Below are 21,532 nucleotides of genomic sequence, written 5' to 3'. Positions count from 1 at the left end.
TCAAATTTAGGATGAGTATTTCAATAAATTCTAATGTTTGACACACATTTACTGGCTGGCTTACTTTTCTGAGGAGAAAAGTACAGGGAAAGCACTTTTATTGCCCTAATGTCACTACCTGTAGTAGGTAATATTATGGCCCCCCCAAAAAAATGTCCATGACCTAATCCCTGGATCCTGTGAATATGTTACATTACATGGCAAAAAGGACTCTGCAGATGTAATTAAGGTCAAGAAGCTTAAAATAGAGCAATTATCCTAGATTATCCCAGGTTGGCCCAATCTAATCACATGAGTCCTTAAAAGTGGGGATCCTTCTCTGGCTGGAATCCTACAGATGCAACAGGGGAGAAAGTCAGAAGAGATGCTGCAGAACGGGAAGTCAGAGAGATTCCAGGGGTGAGAAGGATTTGACATGCTGTGGCTGGCTGTGACATGCACCTGCCACGTGCAAGGAGTGGGGAGAGAGTCCTCTAGGAGCTAAGAGTGGCTCCCAGCTGACAGCTAGCAAAGAAGTAGGAACCTCAGTTCTACGATGAGAATCGAAGAGGATTCTTCCCAGAGGCTCCTGCTAAGAGCCCAGCCAGCTGTCACCTTGACTTCAGCCTTCTGAAGACTGCAGCTGAGAGCCCAGCCAAGCCATCCCACATTTCTGACCTACAGAACGGTGAGGGAATACATTCGTGTTGCTCTGAGCTGCCGATAAGGCTGTGGTGATTCATTACAGCAGCAACAGAAAACTAACACGCAAAGAACCCAGCATTTGTTATGTCTGCTCTCTGGGTCAAGAGGGGAGAATCCAGGTGCCTCTCAACATGGCTTCTAAATGACATTGGACTGAACCATAGTATGTACCAAAGATGATGTGTATTCCTAGAGCTCATCTCTTCTCTTCCCATCCCTCCCAACTCCCCTCCCTTTAGCAAAGAATAAACTTTCAAAACATTAGGCTAAGAGCCATATGTAGGAACAATGCTTCTAACTTCTGACGGACAAAGGCAGACAAAACAAAGAAATCAAACAACCAGAGGGAGCCTGATGGGGCCTCTGAAGTTTCAGCGAGAATTCCTAAAACATCTTATACAAGATGCATGATCTCACCTTTCCTGACTTCTCAGAGCTCCTGCTGGCTCTAGGACATGTTTGGAGCCCGGATTATGCCCAGAGCTGATATTAAGTAGCTGCACTAACAGAGCCTACCAGTTGTGGATGCTATTATTTCTTCTAATTGGACAGTTCCCACACCAAGCCAGCCGTTAAATATCTTGTACATCTCCCTGATTATATCTGAGTTTATTATATATTTAGTTTTACTATTCTCTAACCTAAGCCTACCTGTGCTGGTTTTAATACGTGTTTGTAATTTTTTTTACACTCCTCCCATTAAGAAGTGGACTCTAAATTCCTCTCCCCTTGATTATGGGCTAGTCTTGGTGACTCACTTCTAAAGCATAAAATGCAGTGGAAATGACACCACGTGACTTCCAATGCTAGGCAATTAAAGGCAATACAAGTTCCCCCTGGTAAACTCATATTTACCCTCCCTCCTTCTTTTTCAGGAAACTTGCTCTTCAAAGTTTCTGGCTCAATCAGCATGCCACAAAGAAGCCCAGTACACATGGAGAGGCCTAGTGGGCCTTCCAGGCAGCAGCCAGCACCAACCACTAGACTAGGAGAGGAGGCCTCCCATGTGACTCCAGTCCCAGCCACGATCTGACTGAAACTACATGCAACGCCATGAGCAACAACCACCCAGCTGCGCCTAGTGACCACCAGAACCGCGAGAGAAAAATGAATAATTACTGTTGCTTTAATCCTCTAACTTTGGGGGTGGTTCATTATTACACAGCTCATTACAGCAAGAGATAACTGAAACACTGAAAAGCTGGCTGTCCACAGATTAAGTCCTACCCAACGGGTTGAATTTTCCCAGAAAAATGTTTTATTTGCCCAACACAATGGCTTTTAAAAGTACCGAACTGGAATTCCTTTAAATGAGGCATGCAATCACTAGAACTGGAATTCCTTTAAATAAGGCATGCAATCACTAGTTCTCTATGGTCTCCACCACTCCCTATCATTTACACTTGTCTAGGTCAACATCTGTTACCTGATTGGGCTGTGAAGGCATATGAGTTTGCACAACTTACCTCCCAACAAGATTTTAAGTTCCTTATGGGCTAAGACTATTGTCCAAGTGGTATATGCTGAGCAAAAATTCATTAAATTGGGCTTCCCTGGCAGCACAGTGGTTGAAAGTCTGCCTGCCGATGCAGGGGACACGGGTTCGTGCCCCGGTACGGGAAGCTCCCACATGCCGCGGAGCGGCTGGGCCCGTGAGCTGTGGCCGCTGAGCCTGCGCGCCCGGAGCCTGTGCTCCGCAACGGGAGAGGCCACAACAATGAGAGGCCGGCGTACCGCAAAAAAAAAAAAAAATTCATTAAATCTATTTAAATGAATGTATTGCTATGTATACATCTACTTAGATAAACAAAGAGTGTCATTCAAGTGCTTTAAATTCTTTTTATTATGTCTTTAGGGTGTTCCTGCAGTCTGTGTTTGGGAAAGGATTTAGTAGATAAGGTAGGAAGAGGTCTCATATAAATTTCAAAAACATATGGAGATGAAATTATACTGGACAATGGATACATAAAAAGAGTGTGATGATGAAATGCAATAATCTAAAGCAAAAGACACTGATACCCTGATTTCTTTGGACCATATAAAATAGATATACATCAGGCTAAAGTTTTACATTTTACCTATTAACTCTTAAAGATAGTCTAGGGAATATGGAATGGAAAAACCGTAGAGTATTTATTGCTTTATTTCACACATCCTGTAGATTGTATCCATCCCATTCCATGCTGTAGATAATTCTGGGCAGGACCATAATTTGTATAGACATTTGATGTATTTTTACATATTTTTCAGAAGATAGAGAAAAAAATCCAGGCATGTTTGGTCACAGTAGAATGAGAGTGAGTTAATAGGGAGGCTGGCTTAAAATCATTTCTGTCAAAGAAAGAGGATCCTGAGGGAAAGAAATTACTTTTGACTCAAGCTGAGCAGTGAAGTAAATCCTCTATTTTTAAGCAAGCTGATGAAGTGACAATTCTGAGAACCAACCCCTAAATATGTACCTTCAGGGATGACTACCCAATTAATTTCATTCTTGCTGACATTTCCCATCGTGTTAGAAACTTCTTAATGCACATTAGTGCAGCTAAAATGGATTCCATGAGAATGAAACATAAAGGGTGTTTATCTCCTATACCCACAAAGAAGCAAAATGTTATTTCAGGGCTTTATGGAAATATAACCAGGATGTGCTGTTCAAAGTGAACTAGTGTAGTGGAGCTACTCCAGAATCATCCTCATTCGATTAACTCATGAATTTTCAGACCTAAAAGATGTCAATTAAAGTCGATGGGTATCATAAAGCTAAAATTCCCCACAGTGCCTGAAAAAGGACCCACCTGAAATTTCTTCTAAAAAAATGACTATCACATCACTTTACCATGCAAAAAGAATCTTAAATTTCCTAACATTGCTTTCCCTGATATAGACATATGGTCTGAGGAATTACTAGCATTGCACTGATTTTCATTCCAGGAGAACTCTTCCAGAAATATTAACCAATTTAATGTCCTTGTGAAAGAGGTATTTGTTTTCATTGACAGAGAAAAAAAAAGACACAAGTCACACAGTTTGCTTAAGCCCACAGTCAGCCAGCACTTTTCCAAGGCATAAATATTAGAAATAGTCAAGGTCATTAGAATCTTACAGCCCATCAGTATTTTAGGATGATGTTAAAAATGACACATTTAGGAGCTTTTCAATTAGCAACCCAGGCCTTGCTACACACCCAAATGAATAATGACATTCTGAAATTAAAGAATTAACTTGGCAGCGTCTCCAAAATAGAAGAATCCCTGAGAAGACCCTGAAAGTTCACAAAAATACTGGTGCGAAGTTTGAATTTTTCACAAGTTGCAAAGAGAAGAGTTTGAACTTATCTGAAGTAGACCTGAAAGGGCAGGATGATTTACATACTACATGTAGATGCTCACTGAGATACTGGAAACTATCTGAAGTCATGAGATTTGAGAAGCTGGTTTTAGAACCCTAAATCTAAAATTTCTATTGAGTAATTTAGGCTTGGAATGAAACAGCCAAGATGGACTGAGAGATACTGTGACGAGAGGAGAACATCAAGGACAATGGGGCAGGTGGCTTCACATCAGCTCTCTGTCATTGCCAAAGAAGTTCTAAAGCCTTCTGCTTTCTTCCTTTGGGCTTTGGAGGGGAGTCACGGATAGGCCAGGGGAATGGCTCAGCTTTAGGCCTACTCCTTAAGGTCAAACACTTTTAACTTACTCCGTAGGCGCATATTGTAAGAAGATTTGAAGGGCAGAGGGCAGGATGGCTAGATGGGACCCATGGCTAAGAGGGAGAGGCGGTAATCACAGCTTAAGCCAAGGGAGGGTAAAGGGCCTAGAGTTTTTCTAGAGGCCAGAACAGAGGAGGGAGTTGGAAGAGGGAGTAACGAGAGACCCATAGGGCATAAAAAGAGCCAGCCAAAGATCTGGAGACCAGAATATCAGACAAGGTGAAAACGTGGGCCATGGAAAAAAAAAAAAGGGCCATGGAAGTCAGGCTTCCAGCTCTGACACTATGAAAAGGTCAACAAATCCTTTCCATAAAAGCCAAGTATACCTTTCCCCTGGCTGGCAGCTTGGAGGCCGCAGGACGCCTGGAGTTACTGTAAAAGACGGGAACCAGCGGGAGTTCGTCAGAGCTCTGGCAGCCTTCCTCAGAAAGTCCGGGAGCTGCAAGTTCCTGAATGGGTGACGCTGTCAAGCTGGCCAAGCACAAAGAGCTCGCTCCCTATGATGAGAACTGGTTCTACACACGAGCTGCCTGCACAGCACCTGTACCTCCAGGGCAGCGCTGGGGTTGGTTCCGTGACCAAGATCTATGCGGGGCGTCAGAGAAATGGTGTCATGCCCAGCCACTTCATCAGAGGCTCCAAGAGCGTGGCCCGTCGGGTCCTCCAAGCCCTGGAGGGGCTGAGAATGGTGGAAAAGGACCAAGATGGGGGCCACAAACTAACACCTCAGGGACAGAGAGATCTGGACAGAATCACTGGACAGGTGGCAGCTGCCAACAAGAAGCATTAGAACAAAAGATGTTGGGTTAATAAATTGCCTCATTTGAAAAAAAAAAAGTATAAAAATGGACAAAACTGTCAACAAACAACCATTTTAGGGCCCTGGGAATTGATCAAAGGCAAACAACACATTGAAAAATGTTTAATTTTGAAAAACTGCTACAACTTAAGAGGAAGTAGAACAGGAGTCTGTGGCCTTCTTGCCTGGGACTACTAGCCTCCCTCCCAGCTCAATCAGCAAGAACTTATTTTGTTAGGATAGGGCTGGCTGGAAAACCAGCAGCTTTGCTGCCGCAGGGAGTGGAGGTAAAAACTTGCAACTATGCCAGCCGGAAGTGATAAACCCGGTAGAAAACAAACGAGGACAACCCACAGCTTTGTGAGCCTGCAGTTACAGCTCCCATTGGGGAAAGTGACAGATCAGCCAGCAATTTAAAAGGGAGACAGTGGAACTGAAAGAGTCATAGAAGGATGAGATCAGCTCTCCACACATCCCTGGCTGACTGGGAAACTAGGCATGTGTACAGGGGAGACTCAAGAGAGCCCAGGAGAAAGTAAACTCCAACGGTGACTGGGAAGGGCTGATGACTTTGATTGCACACCCAAGCCCCACGCAGATCAACTGGCAGAGGGCAGAAGCCCTACAGGTTCAAAGTGTCTGAGCACAAGCTCTGCCCTGATCCCTGGCTGAGGACTAAGCTATGCAGACTCAGGGACAACCTCCATGAAGTGAGGCTAAAAAATAAAAATGAGGATTTAAAAAATGAGTAGACATCTATGGCCACATACTGTAGCAGAGACAGATTCTACTGTGTTAGTCCAGGAAAGTTACTTTTTAAAAAGCCTCAGAAAGATAAATCAGAATCCACAGTTGCTACAATACATTATCCTAAATGTCATTTTCAACAATGACAAAAAATGATGCTGGAAGAAAAAGTGTAAAGAAAAGCGATCAATAAAAACTGACTCTGACTGAGCCCATATGTTGGATTTAACACACAAAGACTTGAAAGCAGCAACTGTAAATTAGTTCAAAGAATTAAAATAAACTGTATTCAAACAATTAATGGAAAATATGAGGACAATGACAACAAAGAGTCGTAACAAAGAAATAGAAACTATTTTAAAAAAAACAAATGGAACTTCAGGAGTTGAAAAGTGCAATAATCAAAATGAAAACTGTATTGATGAGTCGCCAGCAAATTTGAGAATACAGAAGAAAGAACTGGTGAATTTGAAGACGGATCAATAGAAATAATCCAATCCGGAGAAAAGAGAGAAAACAACCTTGGAGAATTGGGTCATATCAGAACAGAGTAATACCAGCAGGCAGAACAGAAAGTAATCTAAACCTGAGCTGAAGAATTTCTCAGTTGTAAGCCTCTTGTTCATTTTGTAAAATGGGGATAATAAATAGTACCTACACCTCACAGAATTGACTAGAGGATAAAATGAATTAAAATATGTAAGTCACTTCCTGGAACATTATAAACACATAATAATTTTTAGTTGCTATCATCATCATCATTCACACTTTGCTAGGGAAGAAAATCATGACTGGCCCTGACCCCAATAGTTCCTAGTGAAACTTCCCTACCTGTAGGAAAAGTTCCTACCGCTTGCTGAGAAGAGGGATATAAATCATAACTGCTACTGAAGGAAAATAATAGAGCTATCAGTTCTTTGACACGCATTACCTAACAAAGATCCTATAGTTACTTCATAATCACAGGCATACCTCAGAGATTGTAGGTTCAGTTCCTGACCACCATAATAAAGCAAATATCACAAATTTTTTGGCTTCCCAGGCATACAAAAGTTATGTTTATACTATATGGTAGTCTGTTAAGTGTGCAATGGCATTATATCTAAAAAAATGTATATACCTTAATTTTAAAATACTTTATCTCTAAAAAATTCTAACCATCATCTGACAACACAGTGTTGTCACAAACCTTCAATTTGTAAAAAACGCACTGTCTGCAAAGTTCAATACAGCCAAGTGCAATAAAATGAGGTATGCCTGTATACAATTACTTCTACATTTGTAATCATACTTTACTTTTTAAATATTTGGTTTTTAAGATATTCAAAAGTTTCTGCCTGAGTGTGAAATTCTAGAGAAATTTGCTTATATATATATTCATAACAAGATCTAGAAATGATTTGAACATTTGCATCTGAGTAAGCCTTCTTTTTATATGTGTTGATGCTAGGAGTAGGGCAGTCATAATTAGACTGAACAACTGATTCATATAATATCAGAAATAAGAGTGCCAAAACGTAACACAAATTTTGCCAAACAAAAATAACTGGCAAGCCAGCTACTCTGACTTGAGGGGAATTACAAAGTTTGATCTAAAGAAACTCTACTTCCCACCAACATATTTATCTATTTCACTTTTTTTTCTTTCTTTCTTTCTTTTTTTTATTTTTCTTACTCACTCTGTTTTTGGAACAGCTTTTCTCAGCCAGAAGAAATCAGTCTGTGCTAAATACTTGCGGGTTTGCAGGACGTTGCCGAAGTAGTCAGATTCTGAAAACTTGACCTGAATAAAACAAACCACGACCATCACTGTTCTAAGTGCAGATAAAAGATGGCTCTGAAAAAAAAGACTTCAGCGCACAAATGAGCGCGCAGCGGAGACGCTGCACTCCTCACATCATCTCTCAGCCATCACCGGTTAACCCAGTCTTCACAAAGCCATGAAATTTAATCTCGCCATGAAATTTAATCTCAGTGATTTTCTTTTAAAATAAAAAGCTCAAAAATCAATACGGTCGTTTCTGGATGACAGTAAAAAACGAGCAGCTGCAGTAATTTACAATGCATTTCATTTGCTTTATAACTGAAAAATCTACTTTAGCCTTTACAGAACATATTATCTTAGGTTTGAAATTTCTTCGCCCACATGAGTCCTTGATCTTTTCTAAAAATGTGTACTTTATTTATTTGTCACATAGGTTCTTCTAATAACATTCAGTTTATTCAGCTGAAACCTCGTTTAGTTCACAGATGATGATTTAGTCAAATGTTAAAATCTAATTTACTGTAATCAGTATTTGTTCATGAAGGAAAAAAAATGAAAGTGACTCAGACTTACTTTCTACCCTAAGCACAATGGAGTCACTAGAATAGTTTGATTATTAATTGAAATTTTCTATCAACGCTCAAAAAATGCTCTGGTCACTGAAGATTCATGAAATTACAGAGGCAAATCATAGATTATAGCTCGCATGGAAAAAAAGGAAGTTGATGGCTCACAACAATGTTGTCTATCAAAATAGGGAGAAATACATAATTGATTCTTGAGTTCCTTTTCTTTTTTTTGGAAGGAGAATGGCAGACAGTTTTAATTCTATAGGCACTCTATCTACAAAAGTAGCAATACTTAACCTAAACATTGTAAATAATATCCATGTAACAGTAAAAGCAGTGGTTTGTAGTGATCCCTAATGCTTTGGTTTTAAAATATATTACTGTGGCAAATAAAATTGAAAAAATACACATTTGAATGAGCAAATAACCGAGAGTAATCATTCTTATTAGCTGTAATATTTTTGTAAATTTAAGCCATGATACTCTTTTAAAAGCAAAAATTAAAATATGGCAAATGAAGGTATATGAGACCCACAGGCATCACACTACAGATATGAATGAATATACACAACTTGACAGTTACAGACTTGACAGCAGCCTATGTGTTGGCCAGTGTCTCGCTCAGGTTTATCTCTTCCCTAACATATCATGGGTACTCATTTTGTCTGCAGAGTAACTTTTGTTAATGACTCATCTTAGCAATCTTTCCAGGGGACCGGGCCAAAATATAAAGAGAAGAATAAAATAACTAATGGCACAGAGAGAAAGGCAGGAATGAAAGTATCAATTCCTGGCATCTTCGGTGTTCTCCTTGGCCAACAAGTTACAGAGATGAGACTTCAAACTGTCCCTCCCTCACTCCTCTTAGGGGAGGTGGCTGATGAATAAATCGTGGTATAATCACATAATGGAAAACCACACAGAAGTCTAAATAAATGGTCTGTATGTGTGAACATGAAAGAATCTCAAAAGCAATGCTGAGTAAATAAGACAAGTTGTAAGTATTAGAGAATTTAAAATTTTAAAACTTATAAAACAATACTATATGCTATTTATGGGCACATACCTATGTAGCAGAAGCATAAAGAAATGCATGGGAATGAGAAACACTGAATTCAAGAGAGCGTATCTAGGGAAGGAGACAGGCAGGGAAGAAGGACATTAGGTCAAGGAGGACTACACAAAGAATTTCCAATGTATCTGCTTTATTCATTTAAAATGTGTGTGTACATGTATACAGCTAATATGGCAATATGTTTAATACTTGTTAAAGCTAGAGGTGTTCAAAATACGATTTTACATACTTTTCTGATGTTTGAGATGCTCCATAATAAAAAGAAATCTTACAATCGATTGTATTTTAGGTAGATGTTTATACTCAGCCTCAGAAGAAAGAGAGTAAGCTCCTTGTTTTAAGAAGCCACCCTAACTAGCAATTCTAATGTGTTCCCGGATCACACAGTTTAAAGATGTGTCCAGTGTTCAACCTTTTTTCAGCTTTTGCTCCGAAGACAGCTCTGCCAGAACTTTCAGAATATGATTGTAACTGACAGAAAATTCAGATACTTTCTTGGGTTCAGAGCGTGCTCCAGAAAATGCTCCCAAAGGAATTTCCTTCAAAAATATTAACTTTTTTTAGACGCAGACGTAGAGAATGGACTTCAGGACACGGGGAGGGGTAAGTGTAAGCTGGGATGAAGTGAGAGAGTGGCATGGACATATATACACTACCAAATGTAAAATAGATAGCTAGTGGGAAGCAGCTGCATAGCACAGGGAGATCAGCTCGGCGCTTTGTGTCCACCTAGAGGGGTGGGATAGGGAGGGTGGGAGGGAGACGCAAGAGGGAGGGGATATGGGGATATCTGTATACCTATAGCTGATTCACTTCGTTATACAGCAGAAACTAACACAACATTGTAAAGCAATTATACTCCAATAAAGATGTTGAAAAATATATTAACTTTTTTGTACTATCAATGGGGTCAGTTGTTACTTCTAGAAGAGTCTGCTAATAGTGGTACTTTCCTGTTCCATTCGAAAACAAAAACTTGACATTCAGGTTGTTCTACAGACATTAAATGGAAAACCACCCAAAAATTTCCTAAAGAAGAAGAGTTCCAAGTCTAAAAATATTTTACATAAATATGGTCCTACCATAGCCATGAAAATGGTCATGGGGAGCAAAACTCAGAGGCAAGAGATTACAAATTTGCCAACATCTTACCTATGTTTAGAAGGATAAATTTTAAATTGTTTTAATTATTAAACTGAGCATATTTTCTATTTCTTAGCCTGGTTCAGTTAATCTATTTCATTTATTTAATGGACATCACAGGTAACAGGGGACAATTTTTACTTTTTCCTGTAAGACAGGTTAAGTGTTTGGGAGTAAGAAAGGGCCAGACGCTGTTATTCCCATATGACAGATGGGAAACAGCGATGCAGAGATTATGGAACCTGGCCAAGTCACACAGTCCAAATAATTAGGCTCCTGCTTCAGTGTTATGTTCATTGGTCCTAATAAGAAAACTGGTGATTCAACAAAGAGAGTACAGGGAAGGAGGAGGAGAAGGTAAGAATTACGAGTGGGAGGAGAAGTAGTGATTAAATAAATCAGGGTACAGTTTACTTAATATCAGACAGCTGTTAAAATAACGGTAATGAAGGCTACGGAAGACAAGGACAAAACAATATGTTAGCTGTAAAGGTCAGTATACAAAATTATATATAAGCATCAATTACAGCTATACGAAAATAGATAAAATAATACACTAAAACAGAAGTACATACTATTATGTTCAAGTACCAACATTCAGGGACTTTTTCATTCCTTTTCTCTATTTTTCAAATTTTCCACCATGTGATAATACTTCGATAATTTCAAATATTTCAATAGGGCCTTGAGTGAGAAAAAACTATGAAACCTAGCAACCATCGGGGAAGTTCTGCTTGTTGTAGAGACAGCAACAAGAATGAATGTGCATGAATATTTTAGAACCACTTGTAATCTTCAAAAAAAAAATGTTTAAACTGTGAAAGCGACAATAATTGGCTCAGAAGTCTCTTGTCCTTTCAGTTACTGGTGAAAATCTAGGTCAAGTGGATAATGACTTTCAATCAATTCCACCTCCTGACTTTTCAATTGAGTGACCTTTGGGGAATTAATTGGGGCTCCCGTGTCATTTAGCTGTCCAGATCATAAAATTTAGGGGAATCTGACGTTCTCTTTGTGGAAATCCTATCCTAGATGCCTAGCACAAACACAACAGACTAAATGGAAGAATAAAGCTATTACCCTCCCCAAAGGTGAGGAACACATAATAAGGGCAGAACAAGGAAATGTGTTCAGCTTCTCTGTAGAACCAGTAAATACAATTTGATAAGATACTACATAAGCCAATAGGAAGTATAGAGTCTAGAACACTTTTTAAGCTAAATCCATTTAAACATACTCAGTGATATATCCAAATACCTCTAAGAAAGATTTTATTTTAGGCACCCAAAGAACTCTGAATACTTAATGTAATCCAGATTTTAGAATTATGCTTTCCCTTATTTAAATAGCAAAGTCGGACTTCCCTGGTGGCACGGTGGTTGGGAGTCTGCCTGCCAGTGCGGGGGGCGGGGGGGTTCCGGGCCTGGTCCAGGAGGATCTCACGTGCGGAGATCCTCACGCGCGGAGATCCTCACGCGCGGAGGGGCTGAGCCCATGCGCCGCAACTACTGAGCCTGCGCTCTAGAGCCCGTGAGCCACAGCTACTGAAGGCCGCTCGCCTGGAGCTCGTGCTCCTTAACAAGTGATGCTGCCACGGCGAGAGGCCCACGCACCTCTATGAACAGCCGCTGGCTACAACTGGAGGGGGGTCCTCGCGCAGCAGCGAAGACCCAACGCAGCCGAAAATTTTTTAAAAAAGTATTTAAATAAAATAAACATATAAATAGCAAAGTAATACACAAGATTGCTGTGTTTAGATGGCTTCGCCGTACGTAGTATGTAGTATACATATATACACACCTACATACGGGGTGGTGTTCAAAATGTTTAACAACCTAAGTACACAGAACACTGTGGAAGATACAGTTCCCACAGGCATTCACATAAGGGTGACTCTGAGGGAGCACCAACTAGCACACCAACCAGGAACCAGATGAAACCAGATGCCCTGCTGCCACCACCGGGGGTAAGGGGAGGTCTTGGTCTGCTGCGGCCAGTGGAACGCAAAGATGGGACTTCGTGTCCCATCTCCGTGTGCGGGAGTTACGGAGGACTGGCTAGAAGGCCAGTGGGCACCAGTGCACCTCCCTCCAGTGCCCACTCTTGCTCTCCATGGTCATGGGGGGTCAGAGATCACTTGAGAGAGCTGGCGGCAATGCTTCATTTTGTTTTTTTACCAAGTAGTACAGAATTATTTCAATATTTTAACAACTAGTTTTTCTGGAGCATTCCACCTAAATATCACCTCACTCTTGCATAGTGGCAGCAGCACTCTCTGTCATTTATGCACACAAAAAACATATACACACATAAACACACAAGTGTTCCACTAGCAAGAGCAGACCAAGACCCGCCCCAAAGAATATTATGGGGGTTCACATATTATATACATATCTCCATGCGCATATTTATGTTGATGTATGTATCACTCACCAGAAACATGGATCTTTTCTGAAAAATTACCCACATCCAGTTCTCCTAAGTAAATGGAGGCCAGCTGTGATTCTGACTTTAGCTCCTACTGCAATTTTCCATTGGTTTTCACAATGAGTGACGTGCCTAATAGGGTCAAGTATTTACCTACTGTCTCTCAGATACATGCCCACCCTTTCACTCCGTTCTATAATATAATGCTAGGCTGTGAATCTGAAAACCATGTTTCCCAGGCTCCACTGCAGTCGGCTTCCTGCCAATAGGAGGCACTGGCGGAAATCCGCAGGTGGAGGGGGGGAATGGATGCTGTGTTTTTTCTCTTTCATTCCCTCTCTCTCCTCTTTCTTCTTCCGACTATGACTCTGGAAGAATCTTCAGCCCCTCTTCCACAGGCCCAGCTCTGCTCTGGAGTGGCAGTTCCTCATCTGCTCTCGAAAGCAATGGTACCACCACCTCCTCCCTTTTGAGTCCCTAGACACAGGGGTGGTAACTGCTTCCTAAAAAAGTTATTAATCTCTGGTTTACCTCGCCTTCCTGATTTTTGCCTTCCAACCTATTTCCTGTATTATATCTCCTCTCTTTGAAATACCTGATGCAGTGTGGTTTTCCTGGCTGATACAGAAATCTTCCCAAAATTGGTATCAACTCACTCTTGCATCTGTCTCCATCAAAGAACAGTGAAGGTACACCTTATAAGGTTTGTCTGAACATGGACTGATGCCTATCTTTTTAGGCTAGCTAACAGGCTTTCCTGCATGCTACTGGGGGCTCACATAAAGGGCACATCCTTTTTCTTGTTCTTTTCAAAGACTACAGAAAGACTGTTGTTCAGCAATATTTTACTGGGTATCTCACTTTACCCTGTCATCCTCAAAAGAGAAAAAAAAATTGTTTTCTAATTCTTTATATCTGCCTCTAAGTTCTTTTCCATTTTCTCCTATCTCCATAAGAGCCCAACTTGAGTTTTCAGCCTTTCCCTTGACCTTCATCTAATCCATTCTCCAATCTCTATCCTCTTTCCTTTTGTGTGTGTACCTGATGAATCACACCTTCACTTGCATCAAATAAAGTAAGCTGTTTTTCATTTGTAACAGCCTGTCATGCTCAGAGTTTGTATTACCAGAAATTTCTCATAAGCCCAACAGTAGTCCTTATCTACATATTCCTCAAGACTGAAAACACAGTCCCATTGTGTATCAGCAGTACTTTAGTCCTTTTGCTATTAACCTCGGTGACACTATTACTATCACATCAAGCATCCTTTACCTATTTTCCGGTTGGGTTTTATTCGTTTTCTCTATCAGTTTCTGATCATGAATGTATTTTTACTTCATGTATTTGGATTTTTTTCACTGTCTTTTTTAAACTGTTAGAAACTCTTGGGTGTAATTGTGTCTGCTTTGGCAATGAGTTGGGTGAAAGCCGTTTCTTCACAAAAGTACTTAAAAATTTTGGTATATAATGGCTTCAGTTCAGGCCCTGGAGACATGAGGAAATACACCTAACACTGCATCCTGTTTGGCGTCTGGTTTCTTTTCACAAAAGATACTACATTTATTGAATCATTAAATTTGGGGCATTCACTTTAAACAGCAGCAGACTGCCAACAAAACTTGATCAACTAAACACCATGAGTGAGCCCTGAATGCTATCTTATTTGATTAAGGCCTGAGACTGTTCCATCTGTATAGCCTCTTAAATCAATTTCAGGCACATGGATACTGTATGTGTTAATTCGTAATGACCTTTCCAAACCAAAATAATTTACTATCATAAGTGAAAAATTGAAGAAGCCATAACTAACACTTAACAGTGTGCTTACTCTGTGCCAGGGTCAGTTCTACATACTTTAAATATGTTAACTTATCTGATCCTCATAGCAGCCCTATAAGGGAGGGATTATTACTATCTCCATTTTGATATGAAGAAACTGAGGCACAGAGAGGTGGCATAACCTACCCTAGGTTGCACAGCTAGGAAATGGCAGAATGGGGATTTAATTCCAGACACTTTGATTCCAGGGTCCACGTTCATAACCACTACACCAAACTGCCTCTCAAATTCTCACCCGCATTCTTCAAGTATCTGCCAATCACATGTAATTATCCAGGTTCTACCGTTGAGGTACTTTGTGCCCTGGTGATGCCCTTCTTAGCAGCAATAGTTCTCATACTGATAAACAAAGTTATAGCTATCATTTATGGGGAGATGACTTATGTGCCACACATTATGCTAGGTGCTTTTACAGTTATATAATCTCATTTAATCTTCTCAAAAATACTAAGACTTGGTTATTATTATCTCCAGTATCCAGATAATCAAAGTGATGCTAACTGAGGTTAAATAACCTGCAGAAGATCAAACAACTAGCAAGTGGAAGAGACAGAATCACTTCTTCGTCACTTAACAGTATGACCTCCCTTCTCTTCCTCACCCCATCCCAACCAGCTCTGGGAAAGCAGTTCCCAGCCACTCTTCAACTCACTCCTCTGTTCCTCCAGCAGAGCTGCCTGACAAGAACCCTGCAAAACCCCTTCTCTGATTACAAGTAGAGCTTCCTGGGCCCAGATTTCAGTCCTGGCTCTGACGCTTGGCATGGCACTGAGGAAATCACCCAACTTCTTTGAGTCTCTATGTCCTTTTCCGCAGATGGGGATAAACACCATCTATTTCACAGGATCAGTGTGGGGCTTAAAAGATAATGTACATGAATGTGACAAATGTGTCAGTATCTTTAATTATCATGCTAATAGTGAGATTTTTCAGGATCAAAACAATGTATAATGGGCTGTGTGAGCTTTGGGATACTGTGAAGCACAATTATTTTCCTCCACAGTAACTGGATCAATACTTTGGAAGGCTATATCTTGGAGCCCAACTGAGAAACTTTCTAATTAATGCTTTCGCTCACTTTTGAATAATCTTATAAAATTCCAATGTTCATCTATAAAGCTAGGATTGCTTACAGATATGCAACTTATTAAATCACAGTTTCAGGAAAGAGCTATACCTCAGAACCACTGTTATTTAAATGAATTCCAAAAAAACTACTTTTTCAAGAAAATCTAGTGAATGATAAAAACAGGGGTTTTTGTGAGGAAGAAAAGTTCTTTACCAGAACTATCTGTAGGAAGGAAAATAACAGTGGTTATGATTAGAAAGGCCTGTAATGAATGCGTCTACTGGAAAATATATGTCCCAAAATACTGGAATAAAAAAGAATGACTATTCCTCCATCAGTAACTTACTGCAAATATACAATCCAACTCACAATAAATTATAGAGTCATATGTATATGCACTTAGTTTGTCAAAACACTCATAAAGTTTAATGAAGTTAACTTCCAACAGGCAAGATTTAATATGAATGAAGCACATAGAGACTGTTTAACAACAAACATCATACATTCACCATTAGAACATGCTCGCTAATTGTAAAATACTCAATTTGCTTAATTCTTTCCTTTATGATCAGTGTAGACCAAATCCAAGTCCATTTGCTTTATGGTACCCACTCAGCTACACATTCTTTCTGACACTTCCTTTATTTTGAATCTGCTCTAAATCTTATGATATGCCTGGCATAATGAGGCTGATATCTAGCCAAGGAATGAATCAAAAGTTGGTGCTTTTTGGCACCACCAGATTTAACTGCCTGGACTTGGGTTAGCTGAAAGGCCGAGGCCAGTAAAACTTGCCCGAAAAAAAATACAGTAAATTTAGCACTTACTGCCTTGAGGTCTTCATTAACATGAGTATCATTCATTATAAATTCAGGATAGCCAACTTTTGCCAAAACAGCTCTTGCCTATAAAAAGGAAAAAGAAAAATGATGTCAGAGTTTCAGCACTTAAGTCATTAATAATCAAAGGACAGAGGAATGCAGCCTTCATCTGAAAACTCTGTTTACTGAATATCTACTATATGTAACCGACTGTGAAGGGCAAAAAAGAAAAAAAAAAATCTAAGTTAGTCCCTGCCCTCAGCATACTAAAAGCACAGTGAATGTAGCAAATAAGTATATAATACAAGATAAATAAAGGTTCAGATATAGACAATATTGCCTATAAATAATTTTATTTATAGACAATATTGTTATCAAAGTCCATAGCAGAGATTATTTCCTCATGGGGAAAATGCTTAATGGAGAAGGTGACCAAACTGAGTCTTAGAGAATGGATGGGATTTCAAAATGCGGAGCTGAGAAGAAGGACAGACATTCCAGGAGAGCAAACAGCAGGGGCAAAGTCAGGGAGACGAAAAACAAAGAGCACGTCAGAGAGATGGTGAGTAGTTTCCCGTAGCTAGAGAAGAAAGCACAAGGGGTGGACACAGAAAACAATGCAAGAAAGCCAGCTTTGGCTACATCACAGGGATTCCTGAATGCCATGCGAAGAGTCTATAGAGAGAACTAAATATTTTTAGCAGAAATAAAATGAGATGAGTCACCCTCCAGCAAAATTATCTGTGCAACTCCGTGAATGATGGCCAGGATGCCGGAAAAATTGGAGGTAGGGAGTCCAGACTAATTTAAGATGCATCACAACCATCCTTTTGATAGACATACTACTTACTCCCTGTTTTACAGTTTATAGGGAATGGATAAAGGAAAAATAGGCACGTACAAGGAGCCTCCACAGCAGGGACTGGCAAACTATGGCCTATGAGCCAAATCTACTCTCTGCCCCGGCTCGCCAGCCCAAATCTGCTTCTATCAATAAAGTTTCATTGGAAAACAGCCACGCCCACTCATTTACATGTAATCTATGGCTGCTTTTGCACTACAACGGCAGAGTTAAATAGTTGGGACAGAAACCCTTCGGCTCACAAAACCTCAAATATTTACTCTCTAGCACTTTAAAGAAAAAGTTTGCCAACCCTTGCTCTCAAGAAACTTTGTCTCTCTCCTCTCCCCAGATACAGGGTTTCACAAAAACAAAAGAACAGCTTACTCAAAGAGTAAGTACAGTGTCAGGCCTCTGCCCAGATCCCCTGGGATCCCTTTTATCACCTCAGCATATCCCTCCCCAGCATCTAAGTTCTTTTTCCTTTCTAATGGCCAGCACCTGAGACTGAAGGCCTGCCCTAGGGCTACTAGGACACCTTGCCTGCACTCAAAACAGTTTCCTCCTGGGAGTTTATCTGCCGTGGGCCCGCTTCTCCGCTGCCATCCCAGCAGCCCTCAGCCAATGACTGCCTGTAGCAGGAATACGCAAGTCCAGCTCCTTTGCTTCAATTCAGGACACAGTGTGAGGTATAATTTGCCCTCTGGAGTTCCCCACAGGGTCAGGCTATCTGAGACTTCCCCTGAAATGGCACCCTGGTCCATCTCTCACCCTTCCCAGCCTGGCTTCCCTCATTCCCTTGCTGGTTTCTCCTGGGAGCACTTGCTGAATAAATCATAAAACACCTGCACACGAATCCTCATCTCCAGCTCCGCCTCCAGAAGTCCCAACATAAGACACCAGGCAACCCCAAACACATCGGTTTTATTCCAGCAAAGCAAAAACCAGTGACCTTTGTACACTGCTCTTAGCAATGAGTTTTTTCCTTCAGTCCTTTTCAATTTTCCTCACTCAAGAAATAAATAGAATAAGATAGTATGTTTTCCTTATCTGCCTTGAGATAATTCAGATATTAAGTATCAGCAGAAACTTGAAACTCAAGACTCAGAGAGGATTTTACAAGTGCCGCATGACACAGTCATAATGTTTTTTTTGTTTGTTTGTTTGTTTGTTTGCGGTACGCGGGCCTCTCACTGTTGTGGCCTCTCCCGTTGCGGAGCACAGGCTCCGGACGCGCAGGCTCAGCGGCCATGGCTCACGGGCCCAGCCACTCCGCGGCATGTGGGATCCTCCCGGACCGGGGCACGAACCCGTGTACCCTGCATCAGCAGGCGGACTCTCAACCACTGCGCCACCAGGGAAGCCCCATAATGGGTTTTGCTGTTCCAGAGCCTCAAATATAGCACAGATCAAATTTTGCCTTTAAAACCCTGTGAGTTACACTGAAAGTCTGATATGACCCCGAGAGCGGATAACCAGTGGTTACAACTCGCCCCCAACACCAAACAATACATCATATGTCTACAGGTTACCTCGTTCCAGATTGTTCTGTTACTTCCCTCGTATTTAATTCCTCACTATACTTAGCTCGCCACAAGTCATATACATAATAACTATAACAAAGAGCTCCAGACAGTCTCAAAAAAAAGAAAGAAATACACAAGCTGAGTCATCCACAATTGTTTTCTGAACACTGGTCTTTCCGGAGCATGCTGGTGAATCATGGATTGTTTTTCAAACCTCACACTCTGGGACCCCCACTGCACTACAGAGCTGCACAGAGTATATTACCTTCTGCACTGTATATGCAGGTCACTGAATCCTTTTTTATTATTTATTTAGCAACACCACGACTTGAAGAGAGCCAGAATGGTGATACAAAGAATCTCTATTCACCTAAGAACACAAAGGTAAATAATACTAGTAGCAACACTGCCAACATCTGAAAAGAATACTCTTCTTCCCCAAAAATGTGCTGTGTTGTTATGCCTCTATTCAAGCCCAAATGCTCCTTCTGCCAGACAGTCTGTTGTCACTTCCACATCATCCCACCCCACCCCGTTCTACATTCTTCCCTGAGAAGCCTCAGAACTACATCTCCCAAAACCCCATGGGACCTGACTGCAGGTTAGACTCTGTGAATGAGAAGCACTCATAGGAGACTGGAAAAGTAGAGGAGGAGACACTATTTATTCACTCGCTGCTGGTAGCTATGGGCAGGCACATGAGCATCTGCAGACAGCAGATAAAGAGCTTTGCCAGCAGCTTCCAAGCATTCTCCTGAGAAGAGACCTTTCGTGTGCGGGCAGCAGAGACCATTGGTAGGCTCTGCCCTCCACTCCCCAGCCCTCCTGATGATTGCATAAGCCTCCAAATCCCCATATTAAACATCTTTCTGCTTGACACACTTAGAATGGCACCCATTTTCCTGAATAAACTCTGATATACCCTTTAAAGCAAATAATGATCACATCACTTTTTAATATTTTCAGAATGGAAGAAATGAAGCACCAAAAGCTTGATGGCTTGTGAAGGGAAAAGCATTAGTGAAGCAGGCCTGAAATCAATTACTCCATGGGTTATAAGGACAAGAAGGAAAGGCAAGTTCCACTGCAAACACTGAGAGAACAGTGGGATAAATAAAAAGCAGACTGCATGTTATATCCCGCAAGAAATACTTCCCAGTCTGCTTATGGCTGATCAAAAACTCCAGAGTTTTCCATAACCAGTGCATGCATTTCTATCCCTTATTCACACAGACCTCCAGAAAGGGCTGCACATGACAACTGGACCTTCTTCCTCAATAAAGGAGGCTCAAATGATCTTCACTACCTGTGTGACCCTGAGCAAAGTACTTAACTTTTCTGAAGCAAATACTGCCTATTATATATCCAATATCCACATTCCTTTCCCTTGCTTACTATCAGACCCCAGTTCTTCTCAGGATGACAATGGACCCAACGAAAAACAGCTGCATCACCCAACTTCCTTTGCAGTTACAGTTGGCTACGGGATGAGATTTTGGCCAATGACATATAACCAAAAGTCCTTGTTGCACTCCCAGGAATATGTTTTAAAAGACGAGGCTGTTTTCAGCTGGCATGTGTCCTCTGCCTGCAGTCCACGGTTTCTCAACCTTAGCAATATTGACATTTGGGGCCAGGTAATTCTTACTGTGGGAGCTGTCCTGTAGACTGTAGGATGTTTAGAAGCATCTTTGGTTTCTACATACTAGATGCCACTAGCAACACCACCTCACAACTCGTGACAACCAAAAATGTCTTCAGACATTGCCAAATGTCCCCTAGGGGCAAAATTGCCTGCTGGGTAAGAACCACTGCTTTAGCCTTTCCTCTTCCTCCTTCCTGCAGTACTGATGCAATGGCAGAGATAGGGCAGCCATCTTGTAACCACAGGGTAACAAACAAGAGGAAGAAATTGACGTGCTAAAAAGGGTGGAATGAAGAGCTGGGTGCCATCTGGAGCCCACCATATCAGGCATGAACTGCCTCCCTTCCCCCTCTATGACATGAGGAAAATAAACCCCTATTTGTCTGAGGCATTATATATAATGTTTTCTACTAGCTGTAGCTGAATGTAATCCTAACATGATCTTTTCATCAGATACAGCCTGAGGGGGAAAAAATAGTACCTATACTTCATTGGTTTGTCTGCAAGGATTCACAAAGACATTGCACACAAAGCACTTTTTTATGCCTTGGTCCAGAGTACATGATGAATAAATGTTGGCTGTAGATTATACAGAGAAAGTAGAAATATGACTTCTTCCAAGGATCTGGAGTAACACTGTTCTGTACCTATTTGGAGGGTCTTTTAGGGGAACCCAGGCCAGATTACATCCTTAACCAAATACCTGAACTCCCCTGGGGAATAATGTCACTCTTTTTAGTCACAGGTCAAGTAGTGAGAGAGGAAGGCTGTTGAAGCAACCCTGTGATCAATGGGGAGACAGATGTGCCCATGAGATGCTTGGAGCATGGAGGAAGATTTCCTGAGCAAAGCCAGACTCTAAGTATGAGCCAG

The 21,532-nt window shown here is 41.0% G+C and overlaps 1 protein-coding gene and 1 pseudogene across 2 annotated transcripts in view; one reads left to right on the top strand and one right to left on the bottom strand.

The window, feature by feature from the left end:
• The window catches only part of PHEX (phosphate regulating endopeptidase X-linked), a gene marked incomplete at both ends in the record, with an annotated part of 198,507 nt that overhangs the window by 52,271 nt on the left and 124,704 nt on the right, over nt 1-21,532 (bottom strand). The window contains 2 exons of the mRNA XM_082680665.1: nt 7,619-7,722; nt 16,654-16,731. Coding sequence (XP_082536791.1) covers nt 7,619-7,722; nt 16,654-16,731 — 182 coding nt within the window. The remainder of the gene's footprint in view (nt 1-7,618; nt 7,723-16,653; nt 16,732-21,532) is intronic.
• On the top strand, nt 4,678-5,239 carry LOC309839413 (small ribosomal subunit protein eS19-like; annotated as a pseudogene). Its single transcript has one exon. The product of its transcript is annotated as a small ribosomal subunit protein eS19-like (transcript).

The sequence above is a fragment of the Grampus griseus genome (assembly GCF_964374135.1).
Source record: "Grampus griseus genome assembly, chromosome: X".
In the NCBI taxonomy this organism is placed as follows: Eukaryota; Metazoa; Chordata; class Mammalia; order Artiodactyla; family Delphinidae; genus Grampus; species Grampus griseus.
This window is presented reverse-complemented; position numbering and strand designations above follow the sequence as displayed.